The sequence below is a fragment of the Stenella coeruleoalba genome (genome assembly GCF_951394435.1).
Source record: "Stenella coeruleoalba genome assembly, chromosome: 21".
Taxonomy (NCBI): domain Eukaryota; kingdom Metazoa; phylum Chordata; class Mammalia; order Artiodactyla; family Delphinidae; genus Stenella; species Stenella coeruleoalba.
Window position 1 is genome coordinate 25799399 of NC_137167.1, and position 16454 is coordinate 25815852.

Genomic DNA, 16454 nt, shown 5'->3' on the forward strand with positions numbered 1-16454 from the left:
AAGCAGGCGTGTAGCTTCGAGGACGTGGTTTACGCAGCCACCTCCGTTGTCTTCGCAGATGCCCCTTGGCTGCATTGCTTCAGCATCCGCTGTTTCTGCAGGGCTTCAGTTTTTAGGTTTAAAGGGAGAGTGTGTGTCTCCCCGAAAGTCACATGTTCAAACCTAACCCCCAAGGTGACGATGTCAGGAGTGATGAGGTCATGAGGATGGACCCCCACGCATAGGTTCAGGGCCCTGATAAAGGACCCCAGAGAGCCCCCAGCCCTTCCTCCAAGTGAGGGCGCAGAGAAGATGGTCTATGAACCTCATAGAGGGACCTATGCTGAGGGACCTCAGCAGACACCGCACCTGCCAGCGCCTTGACCTTGCGCGTCCAGCCTCCAGGTTGTCCATAAGCTTCGCAGGCTGCTGTGCTTTGTGGGAACAGCCGGGGCCTGAGTGTGCAGCTCACCGTTGTCCTGGCCGAAGCCCGTGGGCAGTTGCCACTCCCTCCTCGCCTCCCACCCCCCGCACGTCCAGGTCAGGAGGGCAGCTGAAGACACAAACCATCCCTCCTCTGGAGAAGTGCAGTCGGTTCTGTTCAGATGCCAGTAAAGGCACCTCGGCTGAGTTTTCCCTTCTCTCACCTGCTCTGCTTCCATGCTCTGTGCTGGGACGCACCGTGAGGACTGTCCCAGGTGTGGACGTCCTGATGGGCAGGAGTAGCCCCGAGGACATCGGCGTCACGGAAGCATGATCAGGACATATTTGTGTGAAATTTCAGTAAGAGGGTTCTTTCCTTCCCAGTTAAGACAGTTGAGGAAAACAGGGAGTTTGGTTGTCAGATATCACCAACTTCAGTACTTCTTTCTTGAGAATCTTTTGAGCTTGTCATGTAGACACATTTTCAAGTAAATCACAATTGCAAATTCCCATGAAAACTTAAGAAACAGGAGATAATTAGGGTGTTTCTCTAGCTTGGTTTCTTTGGGCACCGTTTTATTTCAGGTAGTTTCATAAGACCTTTGGGTGTCACTCTTCATCATAATCCTATTTTGAATACGTTTGATCTAAAAACTGAAAATCTTAAATCTGTCAGTTGATCATCTTCACAATAAGGTAAACCTCTCATTGATAAGAAAGGAAAATATGAAACCATTTTGAGGATAAAAAGCAACTTCCTCAACATTTCTTTCGGGCGTAAGACAATGTGAACTTCTTTTTCCTGGCAGAGACACAGGAAGGAGCAGAAGACAGCCAGTTGAATTCCTTGAGTTCTGAGGATCCAACAAACAGGTATCTTTACTAATTTTCCGCGGATGTTCTGAGTCCCTGACCTTCTCCTGAAACGTCGTGCGCAGTGATTCCGAGGCTCTTACTGCCCAGGCCCCTCCCCCACCCCGTGGTCCTTCTGTCCTCCGTACCCTCTCCCCTCTCACCCAGGGACCCCAGATCGGGTGTTCCTGAACACCAGGACTCTTTAAGACGTTAACATTATGCTTTGCAGAAAAAGAGAAAACTGCGGGTCCACAGCCACAGAGAGGTGGATGACGCGCCACTCCCGTCTCCCTGCCAGAGACGTTCAGAGTACTTAACCTTGTAAAGGTTCTCAGAATCCCGAGGGGGAGAAAGGATCTTTAACTTTGTCTAACCCAGCTTTCATCTACAATTCTTGAAACTAACTTGATTATAAGTCTTTCTTTCACGCCACTTGCCTTCACAAATGCTGTTGCATCTGCTCGAAATTCCCAGGAAAATCCCCTCCCCTAGGCAAACTCCTACTCACCCTTCAAAACCCTTAATGTCTCGTTTAGCTTAAATGTCTCGTTTCATGAAACTGTCCTCCTCTGCGCTTCCAGAGCTGTGTGCACGCACCTGCATTGTGCTCTGCTTTGTGCTCTCACTGTTATTTCTGTGTCCCTTTCTGCTACTAGATTGAATTCTTCAAAGACAAAGACCAGGTTTTACCAAGTCTTAGAGCACCTACCCCCTAGCATGGGAACATGCTTGGTGCATGGTAGGTGTGTTTATTTTTTTGTTTTTAAACGGCTCTATCGAGTTATAATTCCCATACCATAGTACATTTCACTTATTTAAAGTGGACCATTCTGTGGGTTTTGGTATATTGCATTATTCGTTTTAAAATTGTGGCAAAAATATATACCATAAAATTTGCCATTTTAAAGTTTAAAATCTGGTGGCATTAAATACATTTACATTGTTGTGCAACCATCACCGCTATCTACTTTTGAAACTTTTTCATCGTCTCGAACAGAAACCCTACCCACAATCCCCCCTCTTCCCAGCTCCTGTAACCTTTATTCTGCATTCCGTCTCTATGAATTTGCCTACTCTAGGTAACTCATATAATTGGAATTGTACAGTATTTGTCCTTTTGTGTCTGGTTCATTTCACTCGGCATCGTGTTTTCCAGGTTCATCCGTATTGCAGTGTATGTTGGAATTTCCTTCCTGTTTAAGGCTCAGTAATATTCCATTGTGTGTATATACCACATTTTGTTTATCTACCCATCTACTGATGGACACTTGGTCATTTCCACCTTTTGGCTACTGTAAATAACGCTGCTGTGAACATTGGTGTACAGGTATCTGTTCAGGTCCCTGCTCTCAATTCCTTTGGGTACATACCTAGGAGTGGAATTGCTGGATCACACAGTAATCCTATGTTTAACTTCCTGAGGAACAGCCAAACTTTTTTCCATCACAGCTGCACCATTTTACATTCCCACTGGCTGTGTGTGAGGGCTCCAATTTTTCCAAGCTTACTAAACATATTTCCTGCTTTTCAAAATCATCGCCATCCTGGTGAGTGTGAAGTGGTACCTCGTGGTGGTTTTGATTTGTGTTTCCTTGATGACTAATGATGTTGAGCATCTTTTCATGTGCTTATTGGCCATTTGCATGTCTTCTTTGGAGAAATGTTATTCAAGTCCTTTTGCCCATTTTTGAATTGGGTTTGTTGTTGTTGGGTTGTAGGTTTTTTTTTTTTTTTTCCTGCGGTACGCGGGCCTCTCACTGTTGTGGCCTCTCCCGTTGCGGAGCACAGGCTCCGGACGCGCAGGCCCAGCGGCCATGGCTCACGGGCCCAGCCGCTCCGTGGCACGTGGGATCTTCCCGGACCGGGGCACGAACCCGTGTCCCCTGCATCGGCAGGCGGACTCTCAACCACTGCGCCACCAGGGAAGCCCCGATTGTAGGTATTTTTTTATATAGGCTCAATATTAAACCCCTATCAGATAAGTGATTCATGAATTTTCTCCCTTTCTGTGGGTTGTCTTTTCATTCTCTTGGTAGTGTCCTTTGAGGCACAAAAGTTTTTAATTTTGTTGAAGCCCCGTTTATCTATTTTTTCATATTATTTCCTGTGTTTTTGGTGTCCTGTCCAATAAATCATTGGCAAGACCAGTGTCCTGAAGCTTTTTCATCCTTTACTTCTGAGAGTTTTATAATTGTAGCTCTTAAGCCTGGTGGGGGGTGTGTTCTGTAGAGGTCTGGTGGGTCCAGTTGGTCGGTAGTGCTGTTTACATCCTCTGTTTCCTTATTGATCTCCTGCCTGGTTTTTCTATCCAATATTGAAAGTGCTGTACTGAAGTCTGCCCTGTTGCTGGAACTGAGAGGCCCAAGTCTCACTTGGGTGTGTCCGTACAACCCAGCATCCTTTGGGGCACATAGTGGACCCTCTGCAAGATCTGAGAAACAGGAGGACGAGTCAGGCCTCTTGGGACAGGGACTGCATTTCTTCATGTCTCGTTGCACTGGATGCTGTGCTAGACATGTGGTGTGTGTGTGGTAGGCATTCAAATGCACTTATTTATCCATGGTTGTGGAGGAAATCTTGAACCTGGTGTATCCTGTAATGCTACCTGGGAAAGTGCCCAATTTGCATGCACAGTGACTTTTTAATCACTGGAGGGATTCTCAACATCCTGATGTTCTGGTGTGTTTTCTTTAAGCGAAGGTCCAGTCCATAAGGAGGACAGTGCCCTCGCCCGGTGGGTTGCAGATCCGGCCAATACAGCCTGGATGGAAAGTGAGTACCACGGCCTCCGGGAGCCTGGAGGGCCACCCCCGAGCCCCCCGGGGACAGTGCGTATCTGTCAGCCTCAGCCAGTTATTCTCCTGTCCTGTGTCCATTCACCTGAAGTACTGACCAGAGCTGACTGCGTAGATGCTTCCCCAGGGCCCCGTGAAGCTGTCCCTTCGTCTCCCATCAGATCATCTCCGCTGTCTGCATCCCAGCATCTCCCTCTTCCTGATTGACTCTTTCTAGTACAGGTCTTGGTTTTTGTCATAAAAGTTAGAGATCTGGGGACTGAGGCATGAACAAGGCATTGTTTCTTGTGATCTCCAATGAGGTGATTTCTCATGGTACCATTTTAAAGAGGGAGTGGTAGATGCTTCAGCCAGGCCACTGACCAGATGGTGCAGAAGACCTTCTGTTCCATGTGTGGTGTAGAAAGCAGAGCTAATTCTGTTTTTTATTATTTTTTTTAAAGTGAGGCTTTTCTAATTATCCCTTTTACTATCCACTGGCTCACTAATTTCTGTGTAATCATCTTATATGATTGACTTACAAGGTAGAACCATCTTAATCTCCTAATTATTAAATTCTCCCCTGGAATGTTTCATTCTGGCTTTAATTATGACATTGCCAAAACAAACAACTCAGCATAAGTAGATGCTTCTGCTAGGGGGCTATTACCTCTGGATCATTACAGGATTAAGTTGTCACCTCATTATCCTCAAGCAATTTTATTTCCCAAGTAAAATCTGACGTTCTCCCATGACTCGTTTTTTTTTGTTTTGTTTTGTTTTGCGGTACGCGGGCCTCTCACTGCAGTGGCCTCTCCCGTTGCGGAGCACAGGCTCCAGGCGCGCAGGCTCAGCGGCCATGGCTCACGGGCCCAGCCGCTCCGCGGCATGTGGCATCTTCCCGGACCGGGGCACGAACCCGCGTCCCCTGCATCGGCAGGCGGACTCTCAACCACTGCGCCACCAGGGAAGCCCCATGACTCGTTTTTATTAGTAGAACAGCTGTATTTGAAAGTAAGGTCTGTACATCAACAGCCCCCCACACTGCCTAACGGGGGTGCAAATACCGTGGTCGCAGTCGAGGAACATTATTCCGGGACAGCAAGCCTCTCTGACGTGGGAGCTTGAGCGCAGCACGAGAAGCAGCTGGGTCCTGGGAATGTGGGGAGGGGACGGTGGCCGCACGTCAGAGGAGGGCGAGGCTGTATTTATGTCATCTTGGCTTGCGTTGGTTAGTAACCAGTCACCTTCGTGGGTTCCAGGACGGAGGACCCTATAGTTTGGTTGGCTTCCCTGTAGAGCATGGAGCTCTTACGAATATGTGCATGAACTTCAAACCCCATTGCTCTCCTGTAGGACCACTGACACGCACACGGAGTATCTGCCCGTGGAGGATCCCTCCTTTTTTTTTTTTTTTTTAAAGAAAACACCTTACAGTTTCCTAGGATGCTAACGTTTCACGTAATGCAGTTTGAGAGGTTTTGTCCTCAAAGCTCAGCATTTTTATACGTGCGTGTGGCCACGTTTCAGCTGCAGGGGTGAAAAATGAGATGAAGCTATCGGTTGATTTTGAAGCTTCCTACCCGACAGCAGCAGTGAAGCTGTCCCTTTGTTTCTGAGACTGCACGCCACCTTTGTAATTTTTGTGTATCAGAACACATCAACTGCATAAAGTTAAAAATGTTTATACAGAGCCATGTAGAGACGTGTAATTGAACGCAAAATAATGGAACAAATTGGCTTGGAGACCGTAAAACTCCTGTTGGATACATTTCACAACCGCTTCGTTTAGAGATGTCCTTCCATCCCAAGGAATTATTCTGCCCTAAAAACAGTGCTCATGCTTTGGTAAGGCCCCACGAGTCATCCTTATCATAACACTAACTTCTCGAGTAGCCGTAACATCACAGGAGTCTGTAGCTCCGTGAAGTGCAGGACGTTCTCCCTGGGTCGGGGTCGGTTTTTAAAGTTCCCCTTCCTTCTCTTCCAGATCCGGAAGAAGCCATTTATGATGACGTGCCGAGAGAAAATTCGGACTCTGAGCCAGGTTTGATTTTTGTCTGGGCTGGAGTTTTATGAGATGCACTTTACCGTCATTCCCTCTGGATGTAGGCGGGCAGGCAGAAACCTTAGGTGCACAGCTCTGTGTGTCTGTAATCACGTTTCGTAAGGTTACGGTGTCTCACCGATGTTGTGTGGTACAATTTCGTGTGTGCACGTGTTTATATCCCAGCCCTCAAGGTAGGGTAATTTTCTCAGTTATCCTAAAAAGAAACAGGAGGAGTTAAAGATGGGAAAAATAGGAGTGGAAAGGGAAGAAACATGGAGGCTTGAAGGGCCGGCATGTCTCTAATAAATGATATACAGGAAGTCATGGAGGAAGGAATTACTAAGAATTTTCCAGGATTACAGATGTAAGTTCCCGGGTTGTCGAAATACGAATTCAAAGCAGGTTGAGCGTGAATCCGCCACGAGGCGTGCACAATTCCAACTGCCGAGCACAGCCCACTGTGCATATCTTAACAGCGACAGGAGCGAGGGCACAGTCACCCGGGAGGAACTGCAACTTCTCGACAGGCTGGGACAGCAGGGTAATGTTCCCCAAGTGCTGAAGAAAGCTCGGTTCCAGCCCGCATCTTCACATCCAGCCCAAGTCTTGTCCTTGAACAAGAGAGAAACGGGCAACCTCAGACGCAGATTGGAGAGCTTCACGGCTCGTAGACCCTCGAGGAATAGTTCAAGGAAAAGGGTACTGAACCCCATAGAAGGCAGGAAAGAGTAGTGAGCAAGTGAACTGACCCTGAGGGTGTTAGCACAAACTTAGAGCCACTTTGCCCGAAAGGCGTGATGCAGAACACCCCAAATGAAATGTCAGGAAACCACGTCTGGCAGCATCCCAGCAAACAAGCCAAAGCCCATCCTAACCCTGGAGGTTTGTGTCCAGAGTTCAAGTATCTTTCAACATTGGCTGGTTCTTTAGATGTCATTTCCCACAGAACCAGGCGAATGACACAGACCATACGCTCATCCTGATACACGCTTAGAAGGTACTTGGTACCATGCCTTCCAGTGTTAAAAACTCCTGACAGGAGGGAACTTTCCCAGCCTAATAGAGGACATGTTCTTAAAACCGACAGCAAACTGCGTGGATTCATTTATTCATCCCACAAATGCCTTGGACGCTGTCAGGTCCCCGGCACTGTTAGGGCCTCAGCTAACGGAGGCCTCCTCCCGAGATTCCTACATGACAGGAGACCCGTGCTTACCTTCGGCCCTCTTTCTACATAAACCAGGCAGGTCCTTAGAATAAGTGTGCTCCGGGGTAGTTATTTAAGTACCTGCTGCAAATAACGTGGAAACTAAAGGCAGGTTGCTGTAAAACCAAGTTTGAAATGCATTTTTGAGTAATTGATCCTCCCTGGTAGACCTTTCCCAGCTCAGATGGGCTGATCTGGGGTCTCAAAAACCAAACGGCAACAAAAGGTGGGCTGGCGGTGCCCCTGCCGAAGGTGATAGCTGTTCTGTTAGACCGGTGTGTCCCCTCTGCAGGCAGTGCCTTTGGCATTGTATCTGGCGGCGTAAACAGATGTGCTTTTCACTAATTCTAAGATGACTGATGTGATGAAGATATTTAAATACAGTAACAGGTTATAGGTACTCTGGGCTAGTTTTAGCACAAAAGCCAAAATTATAGTTGTTTGCAGTAAGCTTCACTTGCATTCATATTTGAATATCTCTATCGTCCATCTGTTTGTGATCTGTTAATCTGTCTGTGTGTCTAATCTGTTTCTATTCCATACATTTATCTAAAGAAAAATTTTCCTTTGTCAGAAGTTCTCTATGGGCAAGACATCATTTGGTATAATTGTGGTGGCTTCTCATAGACCAGTGGTCCTCAGGACGTGGATGGGGCTGGGGGGTTATCAGAGCTTTGTCACCCCACGCCCATCAGTCCAGCGCCTTTCTGGGGGCGGCCACACCTGAGGTTCCGTTCCTCCGAGCTTTTCCGAGGTACCAGCCCCCAACGATGTGGTCAGATGACGAACGTGCACAGACAGAACAAGAGCCAGTGAGGGTCTACGTTTTAAATTTCCTTTTGGCATTTATGCATTCAGATGAAATGATTTATGATGATGTTGAGAATGGAGATGAAGGTGGAAACAGCTCTCTGGAGTACGGGTGGAGTTCGAGCGAATTTGAGAGCTACGAGGAACAGAGCGACTCGGAGAGCAGAAACGGGGTCCCCCAGTCCTTCCTGCGCAGCGACCACAAAAAGCAAGTACGTGTCCAGTGTGTGTGCCTGAGAGATAAAACGTTCTCACGTGGACATGTGGACGGGACTATAAGATGTCATTTTCGTTCACGTACTATTTTAAACTGTCGTTTTTTAAGCTGTTGTTACGTGCTTTGAGAAAAGCACTAGATGTTGGCAAAAGAGAAGACTCCCCTTAGTTCACGCAGTAGAATCTCGGCAGGATGGGAAAATTAAATTTATATAAACCAAATCCCTGCAAAGGCCCTAAGCGAGTTCGCTATCTTGAATAACTTACGTAAATACGCATTCCCTGGATATTTGTGTTGTGTACACGTAATGCTGTCTGTGCCCAGCCCGCTGCATGGATGGAGCCTGGCCGGGTGGGACACAGCACAGCCCTGCTGTCCTTTACGGGATGTTTTGAACCTCAGTGTTCTCAACACAAACAGGAAGATATAAAAATAGAACATGTTACAAAAGGATGTTATAGGACGAGAGCAGCTGAGCTGCCCAGGAGCACCCTCAAAGGGAGGGAGTGTGTGTGTGTGAAGCTCCCGAGATGAGGGTCCAGGGAGGAGCTCCAGGTTGCAGGAGTGGATTCCAGGGCTGGAGGTTGTAGGGTGGGGACCTGAGAGAGGCCCTGCTGAGGGAGATCACCCCACTGAGGTGTCCGGTGTCCAGGGGTGACTGGCCACCCCGAATACTCTTGTCGTTGGGCGTTTTGGCTGTTGGTAAAAGGCTGATTCCCGCTGCCGTCCACGGTCACGTCAGCGCGCCATGGCCTTTCTGTGTGACGTCTAGATGCAGGCCGCACGCTGGTGGAGGCTGTGGCTAGTGCCTCGTCATCACAGCAGAGTCGATAAGTCAGGGCAGGACCAATCAGTTACGCCTCCCCCTGCCTGCACCCCCGTGACCAGGCCGATGGGCCCCTGGACGTGGCCTCCACGTCGGTGCGGCTTACAGATTACTGCGGGCGCATAGGGTTCGCATAGTCTGTAATCTTGTCCTGAAACTCAAGAAGACTCTACCAGTTGGTGGTGGTCAACCCAGCTACTCAATATCATTAACGAGCTTTCCCCAGAACTTAGCTGTCTCTGTCACCAGAGTTATTACAGCCGAGACTTAACCAGCGAATGAAGCTACAGCTGTAATTTTAGACGGAGCTGGTAACTAAGGTGACACTTGGCTTGTTACGGCCGAGTCCAGCATTCCAGGTTTAAATGGAGATTTTAAATACGGCACCGGGGCCTGATTTCAGCAGGATGGGGCACCCAGTGTGGCCTTGGAGAGCAGTTAAAACGCTCGTAAATTTCGACTTCAGCAGGCCTGGCGGATGACGTGCAAACTGGGCTGGTCAGGCGATGGCCCCTGAGCCGTGGGCACGATTACTGAGTGGACACTCTGCCCTCTTGGCCGCCCAGCTGGACCTGTGTTCCCAGATGCACCACCAGCAATGCTGATAGAGGAGGCCGGGTGGCCCAGCAGCAGAGACGGTGGAGGGCCAGCCCCGGGCGGCCGTGAGTGCAGAGTCCTCACCGGGTCCAGCACGCGTCCGTCCTGTGGGGCAGCGTCCCGAGGGCAGCGCTAAGGAGTACCAAGTTTCCTAGTTTAAAAAGTTGTATTTCAGAAGCTGCCAGGATGACACTGTAAGTCGTTTAAGACTCCTCTCATAGTCTCAGATTTTATAAAAAAAATCGCTGAGGTGTCCTTGTCTGGGCTGACATGGGAAACACTCACTAAGGAGCAGGGCCCTCGGTTTGCCTATTGGAGACGTTTGTGATCATGTGAGGACTGAATTACAAGATTTCACCCCATCCCCCTGGGCTGCAGAGAAAGTTATGTCAGTTTGGAGACTTAAAAATCTACGTGGTCGTCCCCAAATCATTTCCCCCATCGATACAGTCTTGAATTCAAGCTTCTTTGCTTTGGCGCTGACACAGCGGAACAATGTTATATGTATTTCTACATTTTTGATCATTTTAATTTCACCAAAACGTAAAGGCTTGACGGTGTCCACATATTTCTGTGCATTTACTTTCTCTTGTTCAGCATAGAAGAGTCTCCAGTCCGGCTCACCTGGAGTCTGTCTTCTGATGATGTGTCTTCCTCACTCATGTGTTTATTTCTCGAGAGCCGGTGGGCTAGGAGGGGGGGCCCGGGGCAGCAGGACCTTGGTGTGTGAACATCACCCACCAGACGCTGCTCAAGCCCTTTCAATGTAAGATTGTCTCAAAGCACCGGAAAGAGCGTGTTGTGAAAAGCTTGTATCTCTTTGTACTGTAGCTTTCCCATGACCTAACCCGCTTAAAGGAGCACTATGAGAAAAAGATGAGACATTTGGTGGCAAACGCGGTGGGCGCGGTAGAGATTCAGCAGCTAAAGCACAAACATGAACTGAAGGTAGTGTGGTTCACGCTGAAAACGCTTCTGCAAAAAACAGACTGTCCTTTAACGAGAAAACTCAGCCCCAGAGCTGGCCAGTTCTGCCGGGGTGGTGGTTCTCACGGTGCGGTCCAGGGAACCCCAGGGCCACCCGGGCAGTGGCGAGTTCCTGTCAATTCCGGGGCATCCTTCGCCTCTGTCCCCCTCCGTCCCCCAACGTGTGGACGGAGGCCCCAGGGCGTGACCCACGCCTGCTGGGACGTGGGATCCGCCGTCTCCACGCCAGACGCGAGGCAGGTTCCCCCAAGTGCAAAACAATTGCACTTTTTTTGTTGTTTTGGAAAATGTAGTAATTTTTCATAAAACGTTACCTGAGACAAAATGTCATAGGTTAAATATTTTTTAAATGAATATTAATAAAAATATTCAACATTTTTCTCAATTTTAACTCCTTACGTAGCATAACATAGATAAAGGCGGTAAACCAGAACCGTTTGGGCTGCTCGATGACTTTTCTGAGTGTGAAGGGCTCCTGAGACCACAAAGTTGAGAACTGCTGGGTGTGAGTGTCGTGGTGTCCACTGTTTGAGATGTTTTAAAAGGGCACTGTCAAGTAACCTTTCCTTCACTGGGATCTTCGTCCTGCTGACGTTTGTGATTTGTTCACACGTCTTGAAAGGCACTTACCTGAGGCAGGTGTTCACTCAGAAACGTCTCTGGAACATCACGGCTCTGTTCCACGCTTTTCGGTGCAGGAGCGAAGCCCCCGGAATCATGGCATCTCCTCCGGCACAGCGTTGGGCTGGTTCCGTGCAGGAAACAGGCGGAGCCCCTGGGATGATCTGGAGGCCGGGGTGGGGGTGGTTCCAGGGAGCACAGGGCCGGGTGGTCCAGGCAGGGGTACGAGGCAGGCCAGCTCAGCAAAGAGAGGGGAATGTGCTCGATTAGACGGTGGCAGAGCGGCAAGGAGCAGGTAGGGTGACTCGTCTGGGGCCGGCTACGCGCTGCCGTCCTCTGCAGAAGCAGGGCCTGGCGTGTTGCTGCAGCTGTGCGACCCTGGGCGGCCGTTCCCTCCGCCCGGAACCTGGCACCTGTGTGGCTTCACCTGGAGCCGGGGCTCGGCCCCCTGCAGGCTCCCTGGCCATCTGTCTGTCCCTAATTCTCTGACTCCTTGGAGGGAGCATGGACAGCGTGTGCAGCCCGGGTCTGGGCGGCGGGATCTGGACGATGGGGGGTAGGGAGCTAAGGAGGGGCGCACAGGCGGCGCGAGGCGCCAGCGGTGGCTGCGGAGAAGCGGGGACGGCGGGCGGCTATCCGGGGTCGTCAGCAGACGAAGCCGCGTTTGGATGAAGGGATACAGGAGTCGGAGCAGGCAGAGTGGCTTTGCCGCGTTTAACCTGGCGGGTAGGGCGGTGGTGAGTGGCTGGGCATCCGAGTCGGGGTCAGCCAGGCAGTGTGACTTGGATCTGGCGTCCATCGAGGTGGGTGATGGGCCAGGGGCACATCCTCAGGGACACAGCCTAAGGCGCGGGGACAGCGAGGAATTGCAGAGTCGCTCGGGCTGGAGGTACGAGTGTCCGGCACCAGGCTGCAGGCTCCTCAAGTGGGAACCTCCCAGGGGCACAGCTCCCGAGTCCAGGGTGCACACTCAGCCCCCGAGAGCCCCTCAGCCGGCGGCGCTCTGCGCAAACGCGCAACCGGGCAGTGGCCCCGTAGAAAGGGCCGCCGGAGGGAGGCCAGGCGAAGCCCTGGAGCGGAGCGGGCGGGTGTTGAAGCCTCTCCCCTGGGGAGGATCGCAGGAGGGCGGGGAGGCCGGCACCTAGACAGACCCGAAGGGTGTTAGCTTGTGTCATAAGAGGCCATCTGGGTTTTCTCTAAAGGATCAGTCGCTCCGTACCCAGTGGCCAATATCTCAGACGTTAGAGTCCTAAGGATAAGAAATGGGGGTGAAATGCCAAAGCACATCATTGGGGGCTTTTGGCACCAACGGCCAGTCTAAGTGTTATGCCAGGAGCCTGGCTTGAGGGAACCAGGATGGACAAACTCCTCTGCGGGGGCCGGTGGTCTTTCCAACCCTTCAGTCTCCGCGGAGGAGGGGGTCTGCCGACCCCTCCCGCGGGCCGTCCCTCTGTCTGTATCCCGGCAGGTCTCTCCAGCTGGCCATTCCTGTGACCATCAGTACGAAGGGCCCGTGAGCCGCTGGACCGGCCTCCATGGGGAGCCCCGGGGAGGCTGGGGAGTGTCCAGCGGCTGAGCCGGCTGGCGGGTCTCCAGCCAGGGGCTCCACTGTTTCCTGCCATCTGTCCGTTGACCTTGGGCAAACTGTTCACACCTGTGGCCTCAGCTCTCCGCACTCGGCTTCTGCAAAGCCCTTTGCCAGTGTTTGTAATAAAAACGAAGACTGACTTAAACACAGCAGGAGACTTTTTTAAAACTATGTTAAGGAAGGGCTCTGTTTGTAAATTTGTTTTTCCTTCTTTTTTTTTAACCAGCAAAATAAAAACCAAACAGCCCCAAACCACACACACACACACACACACACACACACACACACACACACACACACACACCACACACTTTCACAACAGCCAAGAAAGCTCTCCCAGACCAAAAAGCCCATTTCAGATGATGTTTCCAGAGCAAACTACTTGACAGTGTTCTTTTAAAATGGAGCAAAAGCAGCAAGGAGGTTTTGCCAAGTCATCCCACCCTCACCCGGCCTCCCTTTCCCGCAGATGCAGAAGCTCGTGAAGGCTGCCAAGGAGGGCACCAAGGACGGCCTGGAGAAGACGAAGGCTGCGGTGAAGCGGGGCCGCTCCTTCATCAGGACCAAGTCCTTCGCCTCTGCAGGTCTGCGGGGCGCGGCCTCGGGGAGGCTGCCTGGGCTCGGGGCTGGCTCGGGGCAGTGAGGACTCCGGGGGCGGCAGGAAGTTGAGTGCATTCTCGCAGGGGGTGGATTTCGCCCCCCCCTTAACTGGCTCCTCCCAGCAGTCGGGTGATCGGGGGTCCCCCCGGGGGCTTGCTCTCCCTCCACAGAGCCCCTGGATTCTCAGCAGGGCCGTTGATAATAGAACACAGTCACGGGGGTGCATTCACAGTGCCCGGGGCTCCTGGCACGTTTCCTGCCCCTTCACAGCTGAGGCTGGGTACGGTGGGCTCTGAGTGGGAACTCAGGATCCTCTGTGCTGGTGAGAGGATTCCAGAATTCTCAGGTTTGTGAAACATTTCACTCAGGGGCAGGAGCCCGTGGCGCTTGTGTGTCAGAAAGATAGAGCCTGTCTGGGTGTGTTCACGTCGGCAGCAAGCTCTGGGCGCGGGTTCTCTAGCGTCTGAGCATGTCTGTGCGCTGGTGTGGTACGAGGTACCCGGCTGTGCGGGCAGCTGAGGGTTTACGTGCGGAATGACCGTCCTGACTCTCACTTGGTCCTTCAGGAGCACGTTTCTGTGTTGCCACTACGACCTTCTGATGGGCAAAGCGGGTGCCGGCTCAGTGCAGGTTGCTGATAGCCGTGCAGGGAGAGGACGTTAAGGTCACGTGTTTCCCCTGTGAATGGCCCGGGAAGACTGTAATTGGCCGTAAAGCCACCTGGGCCTTTAAAGAAGGTGTGATCCTCACGGAGCCCCCAGCCTCTTCACGTAGGATGGAGAGTGTGTCAGGGGCTGAGACAGGGATGTGGATTCTGATAGAGTGTGCTCCCCGGTGGGGAGCTGGCCGCGGGCAGGTGCCCCAGAGGGGCCCCTTCGTGGGAGGGCACACAGGCAGAGCCCCACAGGTGCAGAGGTTGGGGTTAGGGGCCCCGGAGTCTGGGGGCTGCTCAGAAATGCCGACTCGGGCCCACCCGAGACCCCTGGACCAGGATCGCAAGGGAACAGGGTCCAGGTGCACGGGGCAGGCCGGAAGGCAGCTCCAGGGGGAGAGTGACTAGAGTATCACAGGATCGTCCCTGGTTTGGGGGGAGGGGGGCCCATTACACACACCCCTGAACCCTGCGGCCTTAGCTTCCTGAGCTGTCAGGTGGGAAGCCCGGGCTAAAGTTTCGGCTCGTAGCCCTGGAGTTCACAGCGGGGAACCGGGAGCTCTTACAAATAGCGGTGCCAGGCCTCCACCCCCAGGCCGTCAGTGGACCTCTGAGGGAGACGTCCGCACACTGGAATGTTGTGGGTTTTTTAAAGACTATTTTGTTTTTAGAGCAGTTTTAGGTTCACGGCAAAACTGAATGAAAAGTACAGAGATTTCCCATAAACCCCTAGCCCCACTCAGGCACAGCCTCCCTCCCCACTGTCACCATCCCCACCAAGTGGTCCGTGTGTTACAATCGTGGACCTACACTGTCACATCACCATCACCCAGAGTCCATGGTTCACATCAGGTCTCACTCTTGCTGTTGTACATTCTGTGGGTTTGGACAAACGAATAAGGAAACATACCTATCATTATAGCATCATAGAGAGTAGTTTCACTGCCCTAAAAATCCTCTGTTCATCCTTCCCTCCCCCCAAACCTTGGCAATCACTGATCTTTTTACTGCTTCCATAGTTTTACCTTTTCTAGTTGGACCCATACAGCCTGTAGTCTTTTCAAGTTGGCTTCTTTCACTTAGTGATATGCATTTAAGGTTCCTTCGTGTCTTTTCATGGCTTGGTAGCTCCTTTCTTTTTAGCTGAGTAACATCCGTGGTCCGGATGGACCACAGTTTATTTTATCCACTCACCTACGGAAGGACATCTTAGTTGCTTTCAAAGTTTTGGCGATTGTGAATACAGCTGCTATAAACATCCGTGTGCAGGTTTTTGTGTGGTTATAAGTTTTTGGCCCCTTTGGGTGAACACCAAGGAGCATGACTGCTGGGTCATGTGATAAGAGGATGATTCGTTTTATAAGAAAGCACTAAACTGTCTCCCGAAGTGGCTGCGCCATCCTGCATCCCCACCAGCACTTGGTGTAGTCACTGCTCTGGATTTTGGCCGTTCCAATAGGTGTATAGACACTGTAGGTTCCTTAAAGCTCTTCTGACAGTTCTTCTGTGCAGCTAGGGTTTTGTATCTTTGAATTAGATCATCTCCAGGTTCCTATTACCTAAAATTTCCTGTGCTTTTCTGGTTTCTAGCTGTTTTGTGAATTCTTTTTTTTTTTTTTTTTTTTTTTTGCGGTACACGGGCCCCTCACTGTTGTGGCCTCTCCCGTTGCGGAGCACAGGCTCCGGACGCGCAGGCTCAGCGGCCATGGCTCACGGGCCCAGCCGCTCCGCGGCATGTGGGATCTTCCCGGACCAGGGCACGAACCCGCGTCCCCTGCATCGGCAGGGGGACTCTCAACCACTGCGCCACCAGGGAAGCCCCATTGTGAATTCTTTAGATTACGTAGCTGCATCTAAGTTTTTAGAAATGAATTTAATTTTGGTCTAGAATTTTTGATCTTGGGGAAGTTGTGCTTTTTACAGACTTCTAGTGAGAAAGGGAGAAAGTCAGGAAGTTACTAAGTCTCCCTTCGTTTTCCCTGACTATCGAATGTTGGTTCTTAGTCATTCATAGCTGCTTTTCTTTGTTTCTGACTTTGATATGTCATAGATTAAGACATTGAAATATGTATTTCTACTCTGCCATCTAGGTGTTCAAATGACACCTCGGCTTTTTGAAGTTAGACTTCAAGTATTGAAAGTCTCAAATATCAACAAACACCACATTCCTCTTGTGGGAAGGATGTTTTCTTGGGTTTGTTAAAACTTCACTTTACTCATTGCTGGGCGGAAAGGAGTCGTAGAACTGAGGTGTCTGCCCAGGGCGTT

The 16454-nt window shown here is 50.9% G+C and overlaps 1 protein-coding gene across 5 annotated transcripts in view; it reads left to right on the forward strand.

The window, feature by feature from the left end:
- Positions 1-16454, forward strand: part of ARHGEF10 (Rho guanine nucleotide exchange factor 10) — an 88664-nt gene that overhangs the window by 22453 nt on the left and 49757 nt on the right. For 4 of the 5 annotated variants that reach the window (XM_079909424.1, XM_079909425.1, XM_079909428.1 and 1 more), the window contains exons 5-10: positions 1212-1275; positions 3953-4029; positions 6022-6078; positions 8147-8310; positions 10570-10686; positions 13404-13518. In XM_079909424.1, the coding sequence (XP_079765550.1) occupies positions 1212-1275; positions 3953-4029; positions 6022-6078; positions 8147-8310; positions 10570-10686; positions 13404-13518 (594 nt within the window). The remainder of the gene's footprint in view (positions 1-1211; positions 1276-3952; positions 4030-6021; positions 6079-8146; positions 8311-10569; positions 10687-13403; positions 13519-16454) is intronic. The other variant, XM_079909427.1, reaches the window with a different exon arrangement.